At 43.4% G+C, this 19,153-nt stretch overlaps 1 protein-coding gene across 1 annotated transcript in view; it reads left to right on the top strand.

Moving 5' to 3' along the window:
* Positions 1 to 19,153, top strand: part of Znf106 (zinc finger protein 106) — a 54,147-nt gene that overhangs the window by 18,819 nt on the left and 16,175 nt on the right. Inside the window, exons 4-11 of the mRNA XM_051144469.1 lie at positions 3,062 to 3,259; positions 6,524 to 8,674; positions 9,716 to 10,343; positions 12,084 to 12,153; positions 14,170 to 14,324; positions 14,412 to 14,472; positions 15,390 to 15,725; positions 18,207 to 18,981. Coding sequence (XP_051000426.1) covers positions 3,062 to 3,259; positions 6,524 to 8,674; positions 9,716 to 10,343; positions 12,084 to 12,153; positions 14,170 to 14,324; positions 14,412 to 14,472; positions 15,390 to 15,725; positions 18,207 to 18,981 — 4,374 coding nt within the window. The remainder of the gene's footprint in view (positions 1 to 3,061; positions 3,260 to 6,523; positions 8,675 to 9,715; positions 10,344 to 12,083; positions 12,154 to 14,169; positions 14,325 to 14,411; positions 14,473 to 15,389; positions 15,726 to 18,206; positions 18,982 to 19,153) is intronic.

Genomic DNA, 19,153 nt, shown 5'->3' with positions numbered 1-19,153 from the left:
TTAGGCCCTTCAAATACCTTGATGAAAATTACGCCTTTATTAGCCATGACAGAAAAGCAGTACATTGTATCCATAACTATATGTTCATATAAAGTATGTAAGCCAGTTATTAACAAAAATTTCAAAAGAGGTTTATTGAAGGCTTGAACATATGAAAATTTTCTCTTATAAAGTCACAATCAGCAATTTTGAAAAAAATTAAGAAATTGTACAAAAGTCTCAATAGAATGAAACCACTATCCAATTCAGCCTTTTTTACATTAAGTAGAAATGTAGATGATGACATTGAACTCAGAATGATTTTCTAAGTAACAGCAAGGTTGGTCTGGATCTCAGTTACACTTCTATGCAGTGTTTGTCATATGGTCTCCAGATTCTTGTGGTGCTGCCCATTGTGGACAGATTCCTGGACATATCTTAAACTTTCTGTGTTGCTATTACAAGTTAGCGCCCATCTAGAATGCACTAACATCAATCTAGTGTCTCAGAGAACTTTATTCTTGATAAGATGGAAGAAGTAGATAATGATTCTTCTTTTTTGTTGTTTTGTTTGAGACAGCCCTGGCTGGCCTGAGACTCACTACGTAGACCAGGCTGGCCTTAAACTCACAGCTCCCTGAGTTCTGGGATTAAAGGTGTGTGCCACCATGCCTGATAGTGATTAATCGTTAAATATGTACATGGAGTTAGAAAATAATGCATTAAAGTATTATAGGATGATATGGAATTGAAACAGTGAATTCAGGGTAACCAATTGATGCTTTTTGGAAACCTGGCCAGAACTCTTTCTTTAAAAATTGTAAATAGGCATTTGTGCTATAAAGCGCCCCCAGAAATGTAAATGTTTACGTTTTTTATTTTTCAGAGATTCTTCCAATCTAAGTAATAGTATTGTGCTGGGTGTGGTGGCACATACACACCTATAATCCCACCACTCTGGGAGACAGAGGCAGGCAGATCTTTATGAGTTCAAGGGGAGCCTGGTCTGCAAAATGAGTCCAGGGCAGTCAGGGCTGTCATATAGAGAAACCCTTGTTTCAGAAAACCAAAAAAGAAACAGTATTGTGTGTGTGGACGGGGTGTCTCTGAAGTTTTTTTCTTCTTCTCTGTCTCTTCCACCCCCTCATTTTTTCCTTCCTTCCTTTTCTTTTCTTTCGAGAGAGTCTCCCTATGTGACCCTAGCTGGTCACTTTGCTGTGTAAACCAGGCTGGGTCCACCTGCTCCCTCTGCCTTCTGAGCTCTGCGGTTGAAGGTGTTTGCAGTCGCTGACTTGCTCTGCTTCTTAGTGTAGTGCTGCACATCAAACCTAGTGCCTCCTACCCCATGTTAGCTGGACGCTACCTACCATTATGTTATACTTCCTGCCAACTGTATTGCTTTTTTTTTTCCTGTGATTTATTTTTATTTGCATGCAAATGTATATTTATATAAATATATGTCATGCGAGAACAGGTGCCTACAGAGGCCAGCAAAGGGTGTCCAATCACATGGAGCTCAGGGTCTCTGAGAAAACAGAAAGTATTCTTAACTATTGATCCATCTCCCCAGCCCCTAGTATTTCACTTTAAAATGTACCAGCCATTTAAAAGACTTTATTTTTTTATTGTTTATGAGTGCTCTATTTGCACATACACCTGTTATGCCAGAAGAGGGCATTAGATCACATTACAGATGGTTGTGAGACGCCATGTAGTTGCCAGGGATTGAACTCAGAACCTCTGGAATAGCAGACAGTACTCTTAACCGCCGAGCCATCTCTCTGGCCCCATTGTTTCAGTTTTTGTAGTTTGTAACTCTAAGTAACATAGCATTGTGTTTGGCATTTGGTAATTGGTTGGTATGGTGTTTGTTTTGTTTTGCTTTGCTTTGAATGGACATTCAGATGATCTGCAGCAGAAACTGTCTTCTAGTAAATGGAGTGCTCAGTTTCAAGGACTCCTGTTAATTCATATCAATTTTGCCTATTTTAGTTGTGTATTTGTTAAAAAAAAAAAAAAAAAAAAGAAGGGGCTGTGTGTTTCATGGCATATGACTGAGGTGATTTATATAGGTACATAGATGTAGACACACAAATTGATGTAGGAAGCACAGAAATACAGCTACTGTAAACCCCACAGTACAGGATCTTGGAATCATTAGATAGCCACAGTTGCTCGCTTCTCATTAGTGACTGTGTAGACAGCTGACTTAACCAAAGGATTACAGGAAGCTTAAAAGTAGTTAAAGTATTGATCTGCAACAGGTCAGAAGAGGATTAAAGATTTTGCTTGTTAAGACTGGCCAAATGTGAGATTTGCCATTGTATTAAGTAAAAGAAAAAGCAAACAAAAGCAGGTTAGCCAACAGTTTACTTAAAGGCCAGTTTTGCTTGTATCTGGACTGCATCATTTTCTGAAACTTGCGAGAAGCATTTGCCTAACACAGCTGTTAACTTCCTACAGTTGACATGGTTTCCATTACCTTTAAAATAAGCCCTGCTGAAGCAGAGAGTGTCACACGAATCGTCCAGACCAAGAGCATTTGCTAGGACTACCACTGTCATTTGCCAGGGTCCGGAATCTTCACATTCCAGGCCCAGTGCCAGCTGTGCAGCTTAGTTACTGGCCTGAGATTGGCTGTTCCCCCTCCTCTTTGCTCCACCCCCAGCATTCACTGGAGATTAAATGGATGTGCTGTCACCAGCCTTTCTGAGTGCAGTTGGCACCATGGGTGTGCCTCAGAGCGGCTTATGTTTGCTCTGAGCCCCCTGCCCTGCCTCCCCTTTCACCATGTTTCCTCTGGCAAGATTTTAAGTACAGCAACTCAAGAAGATTTCTCCTAAGGCCCATTATTAATCTGAAGTGTGTTGCCTCTTGCTTGCTGGAAAAGAACCTGAAATTTATTCCAAAGTGACCTATAAACAAACTTGCTAAAAAGTGATGAAAGGAACATTGGCCATTTATTAACACTGATTTTTCACTGTGCCCAGCTGTCAGTGCCTTTCAGAGGAAACTAGCAATCTGGTGAGTGTGCCATGCCAGTGGGGAGAATTGAATGTCCTTCATCTCCCTCTTTCCCTAGGGACAGTAGTCATGAGTGCCGAGTGTGCCGGGTCACAGAAGTGGGTCTCTCTGCATATGCAAAGCACATTTCTGGCCAGTTGCATAAAGATAATGTTGATGCCCAGGAAAGAGAAGATGATGGAAAGGAAGAAGAAGAGGAAGATTATTTTGACAAGGAACTAGTTCAGTTAATACAAGAAAGAAAAGAACAAAGTCGGTAAGTTGTTTTGGTTTTGTTTTCCCTTTAGAGTCTCATGTAAAAACAGCGACTCTGTCCTGAGGTTGCGCCTCTAGGGTTTGAGCTAAGAGCTCACTTTAATAACTGAGCTACATTCCAAGCCCCTTGACTTGATGTTTGAATGATAATTAAGCCCATCTTTAAGAGCCTAAAGCTCTTAAATATACCTTAAATATAAAGTTTTGTTTGACTTTGCTCTCTGGGGACTAAGGACTAGGAAATACTTCCTTGAGATGCTGAATTATTTGCCCTTAAACTCAGTCTTGTCCTTAGAACTAAAAACCATGGTCTTGACCACTGTATCTTGAACTGCTTTTATTAGTATCCAATTTTTCTACTAGAAAGCTATAGAGTATAAGTTAAACATCATTGAATAGACATTTCGTCTACTATTCATTTGTATTATTCTCTTGGGGGGGAAGGATTACCTCTTCCAAATTAGCATGGTGCTTCTTCCAAATTTGAATTTTACCTTTGGAGTTTTAATAACTATACAGTGCCTGGTTCACTCTGGGTGTTTTTTATGAATATTAATATCTTAAATTTGACAGTATCAAGATTAGTTAAGCAATATAAGGTCCCTAATTATACTTCATAATTTTATACTTGTGTTTATGTATTTATGTGTTAGGCATTTATGGTTTTACTTGCTTATTTTTATGGCCTGAAGTTTTTTGCTTGCTTATTTTTAAGTGAGCCAGGCAGTCATGTAGCCACAGCTAGTCTCTAGCTTGCTCATAACCAAAGATGATTCTGAACTTGCTTCTCTATCTCCAAAGGTGCTGAGATTATGTGTGTGCTGCTACACCTGGCTTTGGCTTAGGGAACTTACTTAATGAGACTGATGAGAAAATTTCAAACTCAAATAAAAATTTAAAGTTATTCTTGAATATTAGTTATTCCCACTTTTACCTTTTTACGTTAGAGATTTAAATACAGATAGGAAATGTGTAGTTTTATCCTAAATATTAACGTTAAAATAAAAAGTCCTTGAAAAAGACTTTCTTAGTCTTTTGTTTGTTTGTTTTTTCCCCGAGACAGGGTATCTCTGTGTAACCTTAGCCTTCCTGGACTCACTTTGTAGACCAGGCTGGCCTCGAACTCATAGCGATCCGCCTGCCTCTGCCTCCCGAGTGCTGGGATTAAAGGCGTGCGCCACCACGCCCGGCGACTTTCTTAGTCTTAAAATGCTCATAGCAATGTGATTGTTGGCCCCTTGGCTGTTTGCTCTTCTGCTACCATTCTCACGACTGCAGCTAGCTGTAGTCTGGGCTTCTCTTTTAGGAAGTTACATGGATAGGGCACTAATTTCTGTTTTGTTCTTACACAACAGAACTGTTATAGCTTAGCTGTGTAAATAATTAAACATTGTAGAGGCTAAGATTAGACATTAATATCATAGTTACTGTTCTTTGAGCCCTATAGGTTCCTGTGGTGACATGGTTGTCTAAAATCATGCACTTATTTCTTTTATTTGTTGATTGATTGAAGCAGGATCTCTTTATGTGGTCAACTCATATTCTTTGTCCTGGTCCAAATGCTGAGATTACAGGCATGTGCTACCATGCTAGCCTAGATGAATTTTTAATTCTGTTTTGTGAAAAAGGAACTGATTTGTGTCCAGAATACTACAGGCATTAAAGGTCAATTATGAGCTGTCAAGGTGGTTCTGTGGATAGAGGCTTACAGCCAAGCCTGCAACCTACACGCGGTCCTTGATTAATACATGGTAGAAGAGGAGAACTGACTCTCATCAATTGTTCTACGATTTCCATGCATGCACCATGGCATGCCCATGTGCACACATAACACAATCAGTCCCACCTACCCCCCTTTTTAAAGGCCAATTGCGATCAATCTTTAAGAGTGTGTTGTCACCATGCCCAGCCAAAGTGTGTGTAGGTGTATGTGTGGCTATGCACCACACTCATGCCTACTGTCCATGGAGGCCAGAAAAGAGTGTTGGATCCTCTGAAACTAGAGTTCCAGATGGTGATGAGCTGCCATGTGGGTGCTGGGAATTGAACCCAGGATCTCTGGAAGAGCAGGTGCTCTTAACTGTGAGCCATCTCTGCAGCCCCAAGTCAAGTTTAGAGGAAGAAATTCCAACTCAAAAACTGTTGCTGTGACATTTTATTGTGTCAGGGCCTAAGTAGGTGCTATAGACTCTGTGTAGTGAAGGTTCAGATCTTTGCTCTACCCCTTTGTGCTTGTATGCCTCTATTCATGTTACTTAGGCTATCAAAACTTGAGCCTCTTCATTTAAAAAATAATAAATATATGCCTCTGGATTGTAAAATTTGAGCGAGGTAATCTTCAAAATGTACTTAGCATTAACGGATTAATCTACATGAAATCCTTGGCAGAAACAAAGTGAATTTTAGGACACTTTATTACCTGGTGTTTTGAGCACTTATCACATGCCAGGGATGTTAGACACACCATAAGCAATTTGTAAAGAAAAATGGTTTTACACATTGCTGTGATACATAAATTGCTCCTTTTTTTATCAACGCTTTATGTAACATAAATAGCTTGAGCAGCTGTAGCTTCTCTGTAAAAAGCCTCTGGCTCATAAGCTCCTTGTAGCTTCTTATGTGATCCCTTATTTGGCCAGTACTGTTTTACTCTCATTTGGGAGACCTAGTTTATTGTATCTGTCAGCTTGGATCTAAGCCCATTCCAAATAGGAACTGTAGATAAATGTTTTCCTTGACTACTAACAGCCATGGATGGCCACTTGATAAAGTGTTTAATTATGAAGGTATTCACTCAGAGTGTGATCTTACCACTTAAAGTGGGTTAAAATGTAGATGTTTCAGTTAGAACTTACGTCTGGAAAAATGATGTGTGGCCACTGACTAAACATGGAGTTACATTAACAATAATCCTAACCACAGAACATCAGGGTCCTTAGTTTGAAAAGAGCTGCATAATGTAAAAAATGCTAAGATACTAGAAGCAAAATTCTACAATAGTAACTCCCCCCCCCCCCCAAAAAAAAAACCAGAAGCAAGAGAGGGAAGTTAGCATAAATGTGTCCAATTTTTAATGTTTCTAGGATGAAAGGGAAGGTAGTCTATTACATTATAGATATAAAAGCAACTACCAGAAATAAAAATGGGCCCCATTCTGTAATCTGAGTAAGAAGAGGAGAGGGGGGGGTTTGGTGGGTTATGCCTTTAATAGAAGCACATATAAGAATTTCATTAAATCCATAATGACAAACTGTTTTTCTTTCAGGCAAGATGAACCTTCCAGTAATAGCCAAGAAATAAGCTCAGAGGACAGGCAACCCCCGTGGAGACGAGAAGACCGGATCCCTTACCAAGACAGGGAGAGCTATAGTCAACCAGCAAGGCATCACCGTGGACCTCCACAGAGGGACTGGAAATGGGAAAAGGATGGCTTTAATAGTACTAGGAAAAATAGCTTTCCACATTCTTTGAGGAATAATGGGCCAAGAGGAAGTTCTGGGTGGCATAAAGGTGCTACAAGAGGCTCTTCAACTTGGTTCCACAGTCATAGTAATTCAGGAGGAGGTTGGCATTCAAACAATGGGATGGCGGATTGGAATTATAATGGTACAGGAAGGAATCCCAATTGGCATTCTGAAGGAACAGGTGGCTTTCCCAGCTGGCACATGAACAACGGTAATGGAAACTGGAAATCCAGTGTACGTGGTACAAATAGTTGGAATTACAATGGCCCTGGAGACAAATTTCAACAAGGCAGAAACAGAAATTCTAACTATCAAATGGAAGACATGACCAAGAAGTGGAACAAGAAATCTAATAAGCCAAGCAAGTACAATCAAGAGAGATACAAATGGCGGTGGCAAGACGGTGACAAAGCTGGCAAGCACAGAAGTCTTTCTGAGGGATTCTCAAGTGACAAGTTTCCTTCAGAAGGCTTGCTTGAGTTTAGTTTTGAGCAGCGTGAAAGTCAAACCACTAAACAAACAGATATGGCAGCCTCAAAAATTAACAGAAAGAGTGGCAACATAGCAAGAGAAAAGTTCCGCCGCTGGAAACCTTACCCTCCCCAGATATCTCCAGATTTACAGTCAGCTGTGAAAGAAATCATTGACAGCAAATCAGAAATGCTAGATAAGCCTCTCTTTAATTTTGGCTTAATAACCACAGGGTTACAAGAACCAGATGATAAAACAAGCAGTCCTGAAGTGCTCAAAGCACAAAAGGAAACACTTCCTGGATCTCCCCGTCACAAAGCCACTCCTGACACCACTGCTTTCTGTGAGGATGTGAAAGCCTGCCCCAGCACTGAACAGTCTGAACCACATCAGAAGTCAAATAAAAGTCCATTGAAATTCCCACTCCTTCCACTTCCAACCCCCAAATCTGGTCCTCATTTAAAGAACCACTCAATAACCAGTGAAACCAAATCCTTTCCCCCTGGAGATTGCGCCCATCCCCTGAACAAATCCACTTTAGAAGGTAGCCATGGTTCTTCCTGCACATCCAAATCACATGATCTAGGTCCTTGTTTTTTAAAAGAGAGTAAAACTGTAACGGACACCCAAAAAGAACCTGCTGAAAAGTTAAATGACCCATCACAGGAAGTCCAAGAGGCGCTGCAGCATCCCCAAACAATGCAAAGTCCACCCCTTAGCACGCCCAGGGCTGAGAGCCACGCAGAAGGAAGTAGCAGTGTAGAAGAGTCTACAAAAGACTCTGGGAACGATGAGTTTCAGGCACACTCAGCTGAAAGTGATAGAGCAACATGTAATCCAGGAAAGCATGGTGTGAAAAGTGAAGGTGTGGCTTCTGCAATGGCAGAGGCACTGTCCTGCAGTGCGCCCACTGTGGATAAGGAACAAGAGACCCAGACCCTGGGAACATCTGACAACCTTCCCACCTCCCCACATAATTCCACAGCTCACCAGAAAGAGGCTGAGTTACAAGTAACGGCAGAAGCCAGTCCACACCCTGGCTTACTGCTAGACTTGAAGACCTCTCTAGAAGATGCACAGGATAACAGCCTTGTTAAATCCAATGGGCCCTTTGAAACAGAAAGCTTTGAGGGTACTAGCTTGGATGCAGAGCTTCAAAAAAATGATATCAGTAATCAGCCCCCAGGCACACTCCTGCCTGAACTAAGTAAATTAGGTTTCCCTGCCTCACTCCAGAGAGATCTAACCCGGCACATTAGTTTGAAGAGCAAAACTGGAACACATCTCCCAGAGCCCAACCTCAATAGTGCTCGACGCATCCGCAATATTAGTGGCCATCGAAAGAATGAGGCAGAGAAGGAGTCTGGGCTCAAGCCAACCCTGCGCCAGATCCTAAACGCATCTCGGAGAAATGTCAACTGGGAACAGGTCATTCAACAAGTGACCAAGAAAAAGCAAGAGCTGGGCAAAGGGTTACCCAGGTGTGTGCCTTTCAGTACCTGTCCTTCTTTCTTTAAAGGTTTCCACCCTTTGCCTATGATTAAAATTAAGTTCTTGTTCTACTTAATTAAACTTTTGCCGAAAATACCCATTGTAAATGTCTGCTTTACTTTAGTGTCAAGCAGTGGCTGCTCCTGCATGACAAGTCTGCCGCTCTCCTGACAGGGAGCCGCTGAAGTGGAGGCGCCTGGGAAGCTAGCGCGCCACTCTGGGTTAGATGGACTAGAACATGCTATGCTTTTCTGAATCTTAATGTTAGGAACCAGTGGTAAACTGTTTAACTGTTCTTAACTGCCTTTCACTCAGCTTGTGGATCCCTTCCTATGTGCACTCTGGTGTTGAGGGAGGATTGGAGAGCGCTGTCTCTGTTTTTGTCTGTCTGTCTGTCTGTTTTTCGGGACAGGGTTTCTCTGTTACACAGAGCCTTGGCTGTCCTGGACTCTCTTTGTAGACCAGCTGGCCTCGAACTCACAGAGCTCTGCCTGCCTCTGTCTCTCAAGTGCTGGGACTAAAGGTGTGTGCTACCACACTTGGCTTCTCACAACATTTTTGAGGTGGTGTTCTGAGTGGTCAAGAAGTGTTCAACGTAGGTTTGCTGCTTGGAAAATCATAATTTTACAACAATATAAGTGTTGCCCTTCAGACTCAGGGTCTCTGTCTGCATTGTTATTGATGTCTTTGTCTTGTTTTGAAAAGTGCATGGTGTGGTAAACTAGGAAGTCATGCTTAGTGGTGGTGAGTGGCTGGTAAACTGGCTTCTTTGTTCTTAAAATGTTTATAGTAGACAAGACGCTCTATTTGAGAGGGGAAACCCTGTGTTCTCATAGCCATACATAGCTGGGATTTAGTGCCTGTGATGCTGCAGTATGTGCTTACTTTGTTCTGGGTCCCATGTCAGAGTTGCATTCCTTGACAGCAGGAACTGTCCTCTGTAACCTCTACATAATGGAGCCTGGCTCTTTAAACATTAGTCTTCACCCAACCATATCTGATTTGTTCCTCTTCCTTCTTCTTTTTTTAAGGTTTGGCATAGAAATGGTACCTTTGGTTCAAAATGAACAGGAAGTCTTGGATTTAGATGAGGAGCCGGATCTGTCCAGTCTAGAAGGATTCCAGTGGGAAGGTGTTTCCATTTCCTCATCCTCTGGCATGGCAAGAAAGCGAAGCCTTTCTGAAAGCAGCATGATCATGGATAGGCCTCCTGTATATAGCTTCTTTAGTGAGGGAGGTACTGGCAAAGAAAATGAGCCCCAGCAGAGTACTTCACCTAGTACAGCATTGAGTGCTGCCCAGAGTCAGAAGGCGGCCATGTATCTTGAACAGGAAGGGGCAACTCTGACGCCTTCTGTCAGAACAGGTGAAAAGGTTGGAAACATTTCTACCCAAAGGCGACATAGTGCACAGTTACCATCCGATCACGTAATGCCTTTCATACATTCAGCCAGAGACCTGAACAGCCAGGAGAGGTCTACGCCGCTGTCAGAGTGCCATGCCCAGGAGAGCACTGGAGAAGGAAACTCACTCTCGTCAAATGCATCTTCAGTTCATGCAAGCTCTAGCTTAGCAGATGCAGCCACTGACAGTAGCTATACCTCTGGTGCTGAGCAAAACGATGGTCACAGTATTAGAAAGAAGCGAAGAGCCACTGGGGTGAGTATCTTGTGTAAAGACTTACTTGAATGTTGCATAGAAAGGCTTGACTGATTTCTCGTGGGTACCTGGTTTCCTTTGCTCTGGTACAGAATTATAATACTCTGTAACTCTCATCCTTCTGGCTTCTCTCACCTGAGTAGCACCACTAAACCAGCTGTAATGTGGTATGACTGTACAGTACCAGGAAAATATGAAGTCATCTCTAAAACTAGTCTCCCAGCAGCACTTCCTCTGACTGAGGATAGGTCACATCTTCAGATGTAACTTAATCTGTTTTCATAGAGGCACTCAGTGTAGCAGTCATGAGTCCAGCAAAGCAAAATCTGTAATTGAATTAGACAGCAAAAACTGACCAGTCAGGGACAACAACACAGGCTTGGGAACTGGCTGTGTCTTTGAATGTTCATCTTAGTAAGTGTTTCAGCAAACAACAAAATTTTACTGTACTCGGGCCAGTACTGATGGATCAGGGCTGCAGAACAGACTGGGGAGCTGAACTGCCACCCAAAAGATAAATTGCATGGCATTTAAAAAAGATGAGCCCCGAAGTGAGAGGGAGCTGGGTGGGCTGTAGTGCCTGGTCATTTTGACACAAGGGCTTGAGCAAGAGCGTAGACATGGGTGAGTAGGTGTTACCTGGGTCACCTGGATTCAGGGTCCTCAACTCGGCTTTCGCAGTCAAGTCCTCTTCTGGCCCAGAAGTCAGGATGTTAAGGGAACAAAGGAGCAGGCAAGGTGCATGAAGTCAGTTTAAGTTATAGCAGGCAATACATTTGTGACTTGTGTACCTCAGTTTAGATAGTTGCAACTTCCCTCTTTCCATTCTTTCCTGGGTCACAAACAAGCATGAACGCCTGGAGAAGCAGGAGAGGGATTGGTTCTGGGAGCATGAGCTCAGTTTTGACCCTGCCAGCAAGATGGAGGTTGTTCCTGAGATGGCTGGACTCAGGCAGCTGTCTCCTAACAGCAGGGCATGTGTGGATGTTAGATTCTTGGTTAAGCCAGAAGGTTAACACTGGAGAGACTTAACAGTATTAACTGCATACACATAAACACTGTGTGACACTTTCTTAGTCTTTTAATTGTCTTTTATCTGTAGTTACCTGGCCTGATCCCGTAAGGCCCTTTTCCTTCATTTAACCACCTGTGCTTCTCTGGCTCTCTGGTAATAATGGTGATGATGGTGAGACCTCTGTCCCACGGTCCCTTTCTGAAAAGGAAGTTACTGGTGGTTATACCATCCGAGGGCACCCACTTCCCATTGAAAGCTGAAGCCCCAGTTCTGCGTCTCTAAGCCAGAAGAGATACTGTTAGGTGATTTTAAATATACTTGAAGCCTGAGATTTACCCGTTTGAAAAGCCGTTATCTTGAGGTTTGTCATCCCAGTGGGTTAGCTTCTCATTGGAAAGGTTTTCTTTGGATTTTAGAGTGGAACCAATGCCAAGGTGAAATCAATAGAATGTTCTGGCTCTGCCTCTCCTGTCTATGTGTCACTTCACCTAGATGGAATGCTGAGCACAATGGGCGTTAGTGAATCTAAGATACCAGAAAGCGCTTGGTCTTGAGCTCTTTACTAGAAACATTAAGTCAACTAGTGAATGAGTTGTGCACAAGGCCTCTGTTGTCCTCTCAGAGATGGTAGCGATAGCAAAAGATGCCAACACCATGACTCTCTTTTTGTCCTTCGCTTATATAACGGCATTTATATATTCAATATCAATTTTCTCTCTCTTTAGGATGGATCATCCTCTGAACTACCAAGTCTTGAGAGAAAAAATAAACGAAGGAAAATTAAAGGAAAGAAAGGTATGGCTACAGAATGCTGTAGCAAAACATTATTGTTTTTATTTTTATAATGCTGGGGCTTGAACCTAGGGCTTCATACATGCTAGGTAGGTGCTCTACCTTTGTCTCTGACCATGAGAAATTGCCCTGATAGCACTTGAGCCTCTTTTGGTGTGTCCGTTTCTAATCATCAAACACTGGCCACCTGCTTCAAAATACTTATTTTTTGTTTTGAGACAGGATATTGCCATATAGTCCAGACTGGCCTGAAACTCGGAATAATCCTCTTGTCTCGGTCTCCTGGGTGCTGGGGTTACAGGCTTGTAGCATCATTCCCCAAGGTTTGCTGTGTTGTTGTTGTTTTTTAGTTGAAAAGGGAGCTGGGTTGTGGCTCAGTGGAGAAGTACTTGCCTAGGTGGCATGGGGCCCCTGGCTCAGTCTCTAAAGCCAGGCTAGCCTGGGCTGCAATCCTGCTTTAGCCTCTGGGAAGCTAGATTGTGAACATGTGTCACCATAGTTGGCTTTTCTCACATTGTTGTCTTGTTTAAAAGTAGAGAAAAGTTTGATTGCTTGCTATATCTATCTAGTTGTGGCTAAGAAATACAAGATCCTGTGTAGACCTGAAGGCTGTTATGCTGTAGGCGACGTAGGCAGGAAGCCTCACTCAGGCTTTCCAGTTGGAATGAGAAGGGTCATTTAATTAAAATGTGTCCCTCTCAGGGTTTCTCTCTTTTGTTCTGAGGTTTCTTGTTTGTTTGCTTTTGTTTTGTTTGGTTGGTTTTTTGTTTGTTTTTCTTTGTTTTTGTTGTTGTTGTTTTTCAAGACAGGGTTTCTCTGTGTATCCTTGGCTGTCCTGGACTCACTTTGTAGACCAGGCTGGACTTGAACTCACAGAGATCCACCTGCCTCTGCCTCCCCAGTGCTGGGGTTAAAGGCGTGGGCTACCAAGCCCAGCTGTTCTGAGGTTTCTTAACCTGTGACCCAGAGTAGCCTTGAACTCAGGGTGGTTCTCCACCTCATCCCAAGTCCTGGATACAGCTTGCGAGCCACCACACCTGGCTTCCCTTTTTATTTTTGAGGTGTCGTGCTTGCTCTTATAGTGTGAATTGAGTGGGTGTAGTACAGAGAACAGGGTCTGATTCAGGTCTGCTTAGGTTTCTATTCAGTATCAAAACTAGATTTTCTTCAGGAAAGCGTCAATTGCTTTTTTGTTTGTTTGTTTTGTTTTTGTTTTCTGCAATAGGGTCTCTCTCTGTGTAGCCTTGGCTGTCCTGGACTCGCTTTGTAGACCAGGCTGGCCTCCAACTCACAGCGATCTGCTTGCCTCCGCCTCCTGAGTGCTGGGATTAGAGGCGTGCGCCACCACCAGGAAAGCTTTAATAAAGAGAACTGTGGTGCTGTTAGTAGAGCCCCCCCCCCCCAAAAAAAGGCCCCAGCACATTGCGACTGTGTCAGACTTAAAGGCCTTTGTACAGCAGGAGAAACATCTGGGGTAAATGTGGTGGTACACTGGGGAGGTGGAGGCAGGGAGATTAATAAATAGTTCAAGGCTATTAGATACCTAGAAAGTTCAAAGCCAAACATGGCTATGTAATGAGACCCTGTTTCAGTTTTAAAAACAACAAACAGCTGGGTGTAGTGGCAGAGGCAGGCGGATCGATGTGAGTTCGAGGCCAGCCTGGTCTACAAAGCAAGTGCAGGACAGCCAAGATAACATAGAGAAACCCTGTCTTAAAAAACAAAGAAGAGCCCAAGTGCTATAAGTCTGAAGCTCAGTCTCAGCCAAAGTTCTGAGTAAGAAGCAGATAGACAGTCTGCATTTGAGGACAGAAGTCTCCCTAAAGGCCATGGTGGGGGACTGTAAGAAGCTATTGGTTCTTATTTCAATTTTTTAGCTTTGATGTCATCAGGCCGGCCATGTATTTTATAAAATCCATGGGTCTCATTCACTTGTTGAGAGAAAGACAGGTTTGTTCTAAGCTTCTGTATTTCTATCTTGAAGACACTGTTGCTAACCTGGGCCTTTTGTTCTGACAGAACGTTCTCAGGTTGACCAGCTGCTGAATATCTCCTTAAGAGAGGAAGAACTGAGCAGGTCACTGCAGTGCATGGATAACAGCCTCCTGCAGGCGCGGGCAGCACTGCAAACAGCCTACGTCGAGGTCCAGAGGCTGCTTGTGCTCAAACAGCAGGTAAACATGACAGCTGCAGAGTCCTAGGGGCGCTGACGAGCTTGAGAGGTGGATTTTAAAGTACTTACCAAAGTATTTTACTTTCAGATAACTATGGAAATGAGTGCACTGCGGACTCACAGAATACAGATTCTGCAAGGATTACAAGGTATTTGGGGCATGCCTGATGAACTGTTACTTTTGATTTTCTTCATGGGAGCATTGTACATTTCCCCGCATGTCTCAGTGGTCTCATGGTGTAAAACTCAGAGACTTAGATGTCTCAGAATGTTCAGCCGGGCTGGGTGTCCCAACCTTTGACCTCTGCTGCTCAGGAGGGTTGTGAGGTCAAGGGTTATCTGGCTAGAGAGTAAGTTCAAGGCCCATCTGTGTCTCAAAATGATAAAGAGAAGTGGCGATATGGCTTCGTTGTTGAGTGCTCACTCTGGGCAATGCCTTCGGTTTGGTTTATAGTGTGGGCTCACAGTGATGGAAGGAGGAAGAACAGGCGGGTATCAGCTTTGATTAGGTGTCAGGACTGAGCTCAAAGCTTGGCTTCCCTTGGTAACGGTGTGCTGTATGACTTGGACACACCATTTAAACTTTTTTTCTTTTTTAAAAATTTTCATTCTTATTTTTTGACAAGGCTTTTCTCAGTAACTTAGGCCATCCCACGACATCACCAAGGATAACCTAGAACTCTTAGCAATCTACCTTTCTCAGACTATTAAATATTAGGATTGTAGGAGTGAGCCGCCCTTACACTTTGAGAAATTTTAATTATTTCCTAATCTTTAAAAACACATATTGGGCTATCCAGAGAAACCTTGACTCAAAACCAAAAAACAACCCCCCCCCCAAACAAACAAACAAAACCCACATATTGGAAGTCAGGTATGGTGACACACATGCCTTTAGTCCTAGCACTGGGAATTGAGGCAGATGGATCTCCGTGAGTTCCAAGACAGCCAGCACTTTACAGTGAGACCCTGTTTCAGACAAAACAAGTAAAAATTGGCTAAGAAATAAATAATTTTCCAAATAGCATTCTTGCATTTGTATGTGTGTTTGTGTTTCCTGTTCTAGAAACATATGACCCTTCTGAGCACCCAGACCAGCCTCCCTGTGGCCTCACAGCAGGAGAACAAAGGAACAGCCAATCTCAGACATCTCTTGAGACCACACTGCTGCCTCCTCCCTTTTTCCCAGGGTTTCTGGAGCCACCTCCTTCCCATGTGACTCCACCGCCCACTAGAACCGCTCTCCAAATAACCACATCTACTTTCCAAGCCCATGGAACTGTCCCCGACTCATCGGTTCAGATCAAACAAGAGCCCATGTCTCCTGAACAAGAGGGGACTATGAACGCTACACCACAAGGCTCTGCTTCCAGTGTGTCCAAGGAATTACTGCAGACTAATAGTAAGTAAGCTTTTCTCTGAGTTCAGGGCATCCCTGCAGGCCAGTCATGTTTCACTGTGTAAAGCCTAGTAAAACAGAGCCCACACAGGTTGGTGCACACCTTTAATCTAGCACTTGGGAGGCAGAGGCAGGTGGATCTCTGAGTTAGAGATCAGCTTGATCTACATAGCAAGTTTCAGGCCAGCTATGGCAATATGGTGAGACCTTGTCTTAAAACTAACTAGTTATTACAGTTAGTTTTTCATTGATAGCTATCTCACATAGGGCGGGTGTTTACAAACACTTCAGAGAATGTGGGGCTGGAAAGACGGCTCGCCAGGTAAGGGCCTTGTCACCAAACCTGATGGCCTGAGTTTAGTCCCTAGGGCGCACATGGAGAAAAAAAACCTGGAGAGACACACACACACACACACACAAATGTAAATTCTTTTTTTTTTTTTTTTTTGAGACAGGGTTTCTCTGTGTAGCCTTGGTTGTCCTGGACTCACTTTGTAGACCAGGCTGGCCTCGAACTCACAGCGATCCGCCCGCCTCTGCCTCCCGAGTGCTGGGATTAAAGGCGTGCGCCACCACCGCCCGGCTGTAAATTCTTTTTTTTAAAAACTAATAAAATACTTCAGAGAATGTAATTTAAGTTTCATTGTTCCCTAATTTTCTCAGAGCTTAATGAATTGACTTCAGTTTGACACTTCTAAATGGTTACACTTGTCTCTGTGATACGTGGGTTGAGATTGGCCGGTCTGAGCTGGGTATGGTGGCACATGCCTGTAATCCCAGCACTCGGGAGGCAGAGGCAGGTGGATCTCTTGTGAGTTCGAGGCCAGCCTGGTCTACAAAGTGAGTCCAGGACAGCCAGGGCTACACAGAGAAACCCTGTCTCGAAAAATAGGGTGGTAATAAAAAAGCTTGGCTGGCCTGTTTACTCCGTAAGGCATGCACTCTGAGTTCCTGAGCACTTAGTGCCTGTATGACCTCATAGGTAAGCCAGGACTGATAAAAACATGAACGGCAAGTGGCCATGTTGGACACGGGGGTCTAGTATTTACAGGTATTAATAGGAACATAAGTGGATTGAGAAGTAACCAAGGATCTTAACCCTTGCCTGGTTTAACAGTTGAGGATAACGTCTTAGCTGTTTTCATAACTGCAAATAATGTCATATTAAAAATTCAGTCAAAAAAGCAAAAAGGCAGTCCTAATGAAATGGCTCAGCAGAAGAAAGCTAGCCAAGTGAGCCTGACAACTCTAAGTCTGTGATCCCAGCACTCCTCGGGGCGGGAGAAGAATCGCCTGGAAGCTTGCAGGCCAGCTAGCCTGGAGTGTGGAGCACAGCAGCAGAAACCAACACGAGAGAGCTGCCTCAGTGTGGTAGAAGGCAAGAACTGAGGCCCAAAACTTGTCCTTTGACCTGTGTACACACACATGCACACACACGCGCGCGCGCACACAAATGTGGGATTCCTTAAGCTGAAACAATTTGGAAAATCTCTTCAGGTTGCGCTACTCACACCCTGTTGCAGGGCTTACTATGTAGGCATAAGATGAATGTCTGTGATCTGTCATGTTGAAGTGCAAGTTACTTGGATGGAGTTCGTATTTAGGTTTTTAAATGATAATGCATTGGGGCTGGGAAGATGACTCGGAGTAAATGCACATATCAGCAAGCCTGAAAACCTGAGTTTGATCCCCAGGATTTATACTGTTGAAAGACAGAATTGGCTTCTGCAAAATATTCTGACCTTCACAGAAACTCATAATCACAAAATACATAAAACATAGTAAAAAAAAATAAAGACAATTCATTTAGATAATGAATTATACTAGCTTTTTAAAGATTATTTAATAAAAAATAAAAGTTTGGATATATTATTTTGTTACATATTTTCTATTTTTTTTTTAGGGAGGAAGGCTGCTGGAGGTTGCATGTTAGGCAAGCCCAGTACTACCACTGAACTACAAACTATAATTCCTGAGCTGTATTTCAATCTGTCTTAAACCATAAGTATATGTTTGTTTACCTCTAGACTACATAAAAGACATAGTTTGCCATAATCTGACCTTAGGTCATTTTTCTTTTATCACTGACCTCATCTGTGGGAGCTGGGGAGTAGGCTCAGTGGCCCACTTATTCTTATAAGCAGTAGGGACCCAGCACCCCACAGTAAGATGAAAAGCTGAGGTAGAGTCCTCAGGAAGTCCATGGTATCAGCCAGTTGGGAGCGCACAGTGTATCGGCAGAAGCAGTAAGAGATGCCCTGTCTCCTTGCAAGATAGGAAGCAAGAGTGACTCCCAAAAGGTGTCCTCTGATGTCCACACAGGTTCCCTGGCTCTTGTGCACCCAAGCTTATTCCTTGTATGTACATACACAAAAAGCAGAACCCATATTCCATTTAATATATGAATATTCAAAATAGAGGAAAAATCAGTAGACAAAGTCCCTGCCTGTGGAACTTCATTTTCTATTTGATTTCCTGATTCAGGAGCAGTCAGTGACAGCTGCCCGATTTACCCAGCCATCCCTGCAGTGATAACATCAGCATCAACACAAAGTTGCCAAAATGCTGGCCAATATCTGAATTTTTCTGTGGTGCAAGGAGACTCCAGAAGCAGAGAAAACTCACCCTCTTGCCAGTCTCCCGATCTTCCTGGCATAAAGAGAGGTGAAGAGTCAGCCAGAGGCAGCAGCGGCTCTGAAGCCTGCAGCAGTTCTTTCCTCAGACTGGCTTTCACTCCCGAAACTCCTGCGAAGGAGGAAACTCAGTCTCCAGCTGACCAGCCTGAGCAGCAGGCACAATCCACACTGGCATCAGCTGAAACTAGAGGGAGCAAGAAGAAGAAGAAACTTCGGAAGAAGAAAACACTGCGGGCCACACATGTTCCTGAGAACAGTGACACCGAGCAAGATGTGTTTACTGCTAAACCTGCAAGGAAGGTAAAATCTGGAAAGGGAGTTAAAGGGGGGAAAGTAACAACCTCTACCTGGGAAGACAGCAAAACTGCTCGGGAGCAAGAAAACGGCAGGGATGAGCCAGACAGTGAGTCCTCCCTGGAAGTCCTGGAAGTTCCAAATCCTCAGTTGGAAGTGGTTGCCATTGATACTTCTGAATCTGGAGAAGAGAAACCAGACAGCCCATCGAAAAAAGATACCTGGAACTCTGCAGAACAAAACTCAATAGAAACTTCTCGTTCTGGTTGTGATGAAGTTAGCTCTACCAGTGAGCTTGGCACCCGCTACAAGGATGGCATTCCTGTAAGGTAAGGCTGGCGTTCTGCCTGCTCAACAGCTTTCGTTGACTCATTTACTCTTGTTTGGTTGGTTTTGTGAAGCAGGGTTTCTCTATTGTAGCCTTGGCTGGCCTCGAACTCACAGAGATCCACCTGCCTCTGCCTCCCAAGTGCTGGGATTAAAGGTTTGCACCACCACCGC

This window comes from Acomys russatus, chromosome 4 (assembly GCF_903995435.1).
Source record: "Acomys russatus chromosome 4, mAcoRus1.1, whole genome shotgun sequence".
NCBI classification, from domain to species: Eukaryota; Metazoa; Chordata; class Mammalia; order Rodentia; family Muridae; genus Acomys; species Acomys russatus.
Note: the sequence above shows the minus strand (reverse complement) of the source record. Positions and strands in the feature narration are given on the sequence as shown.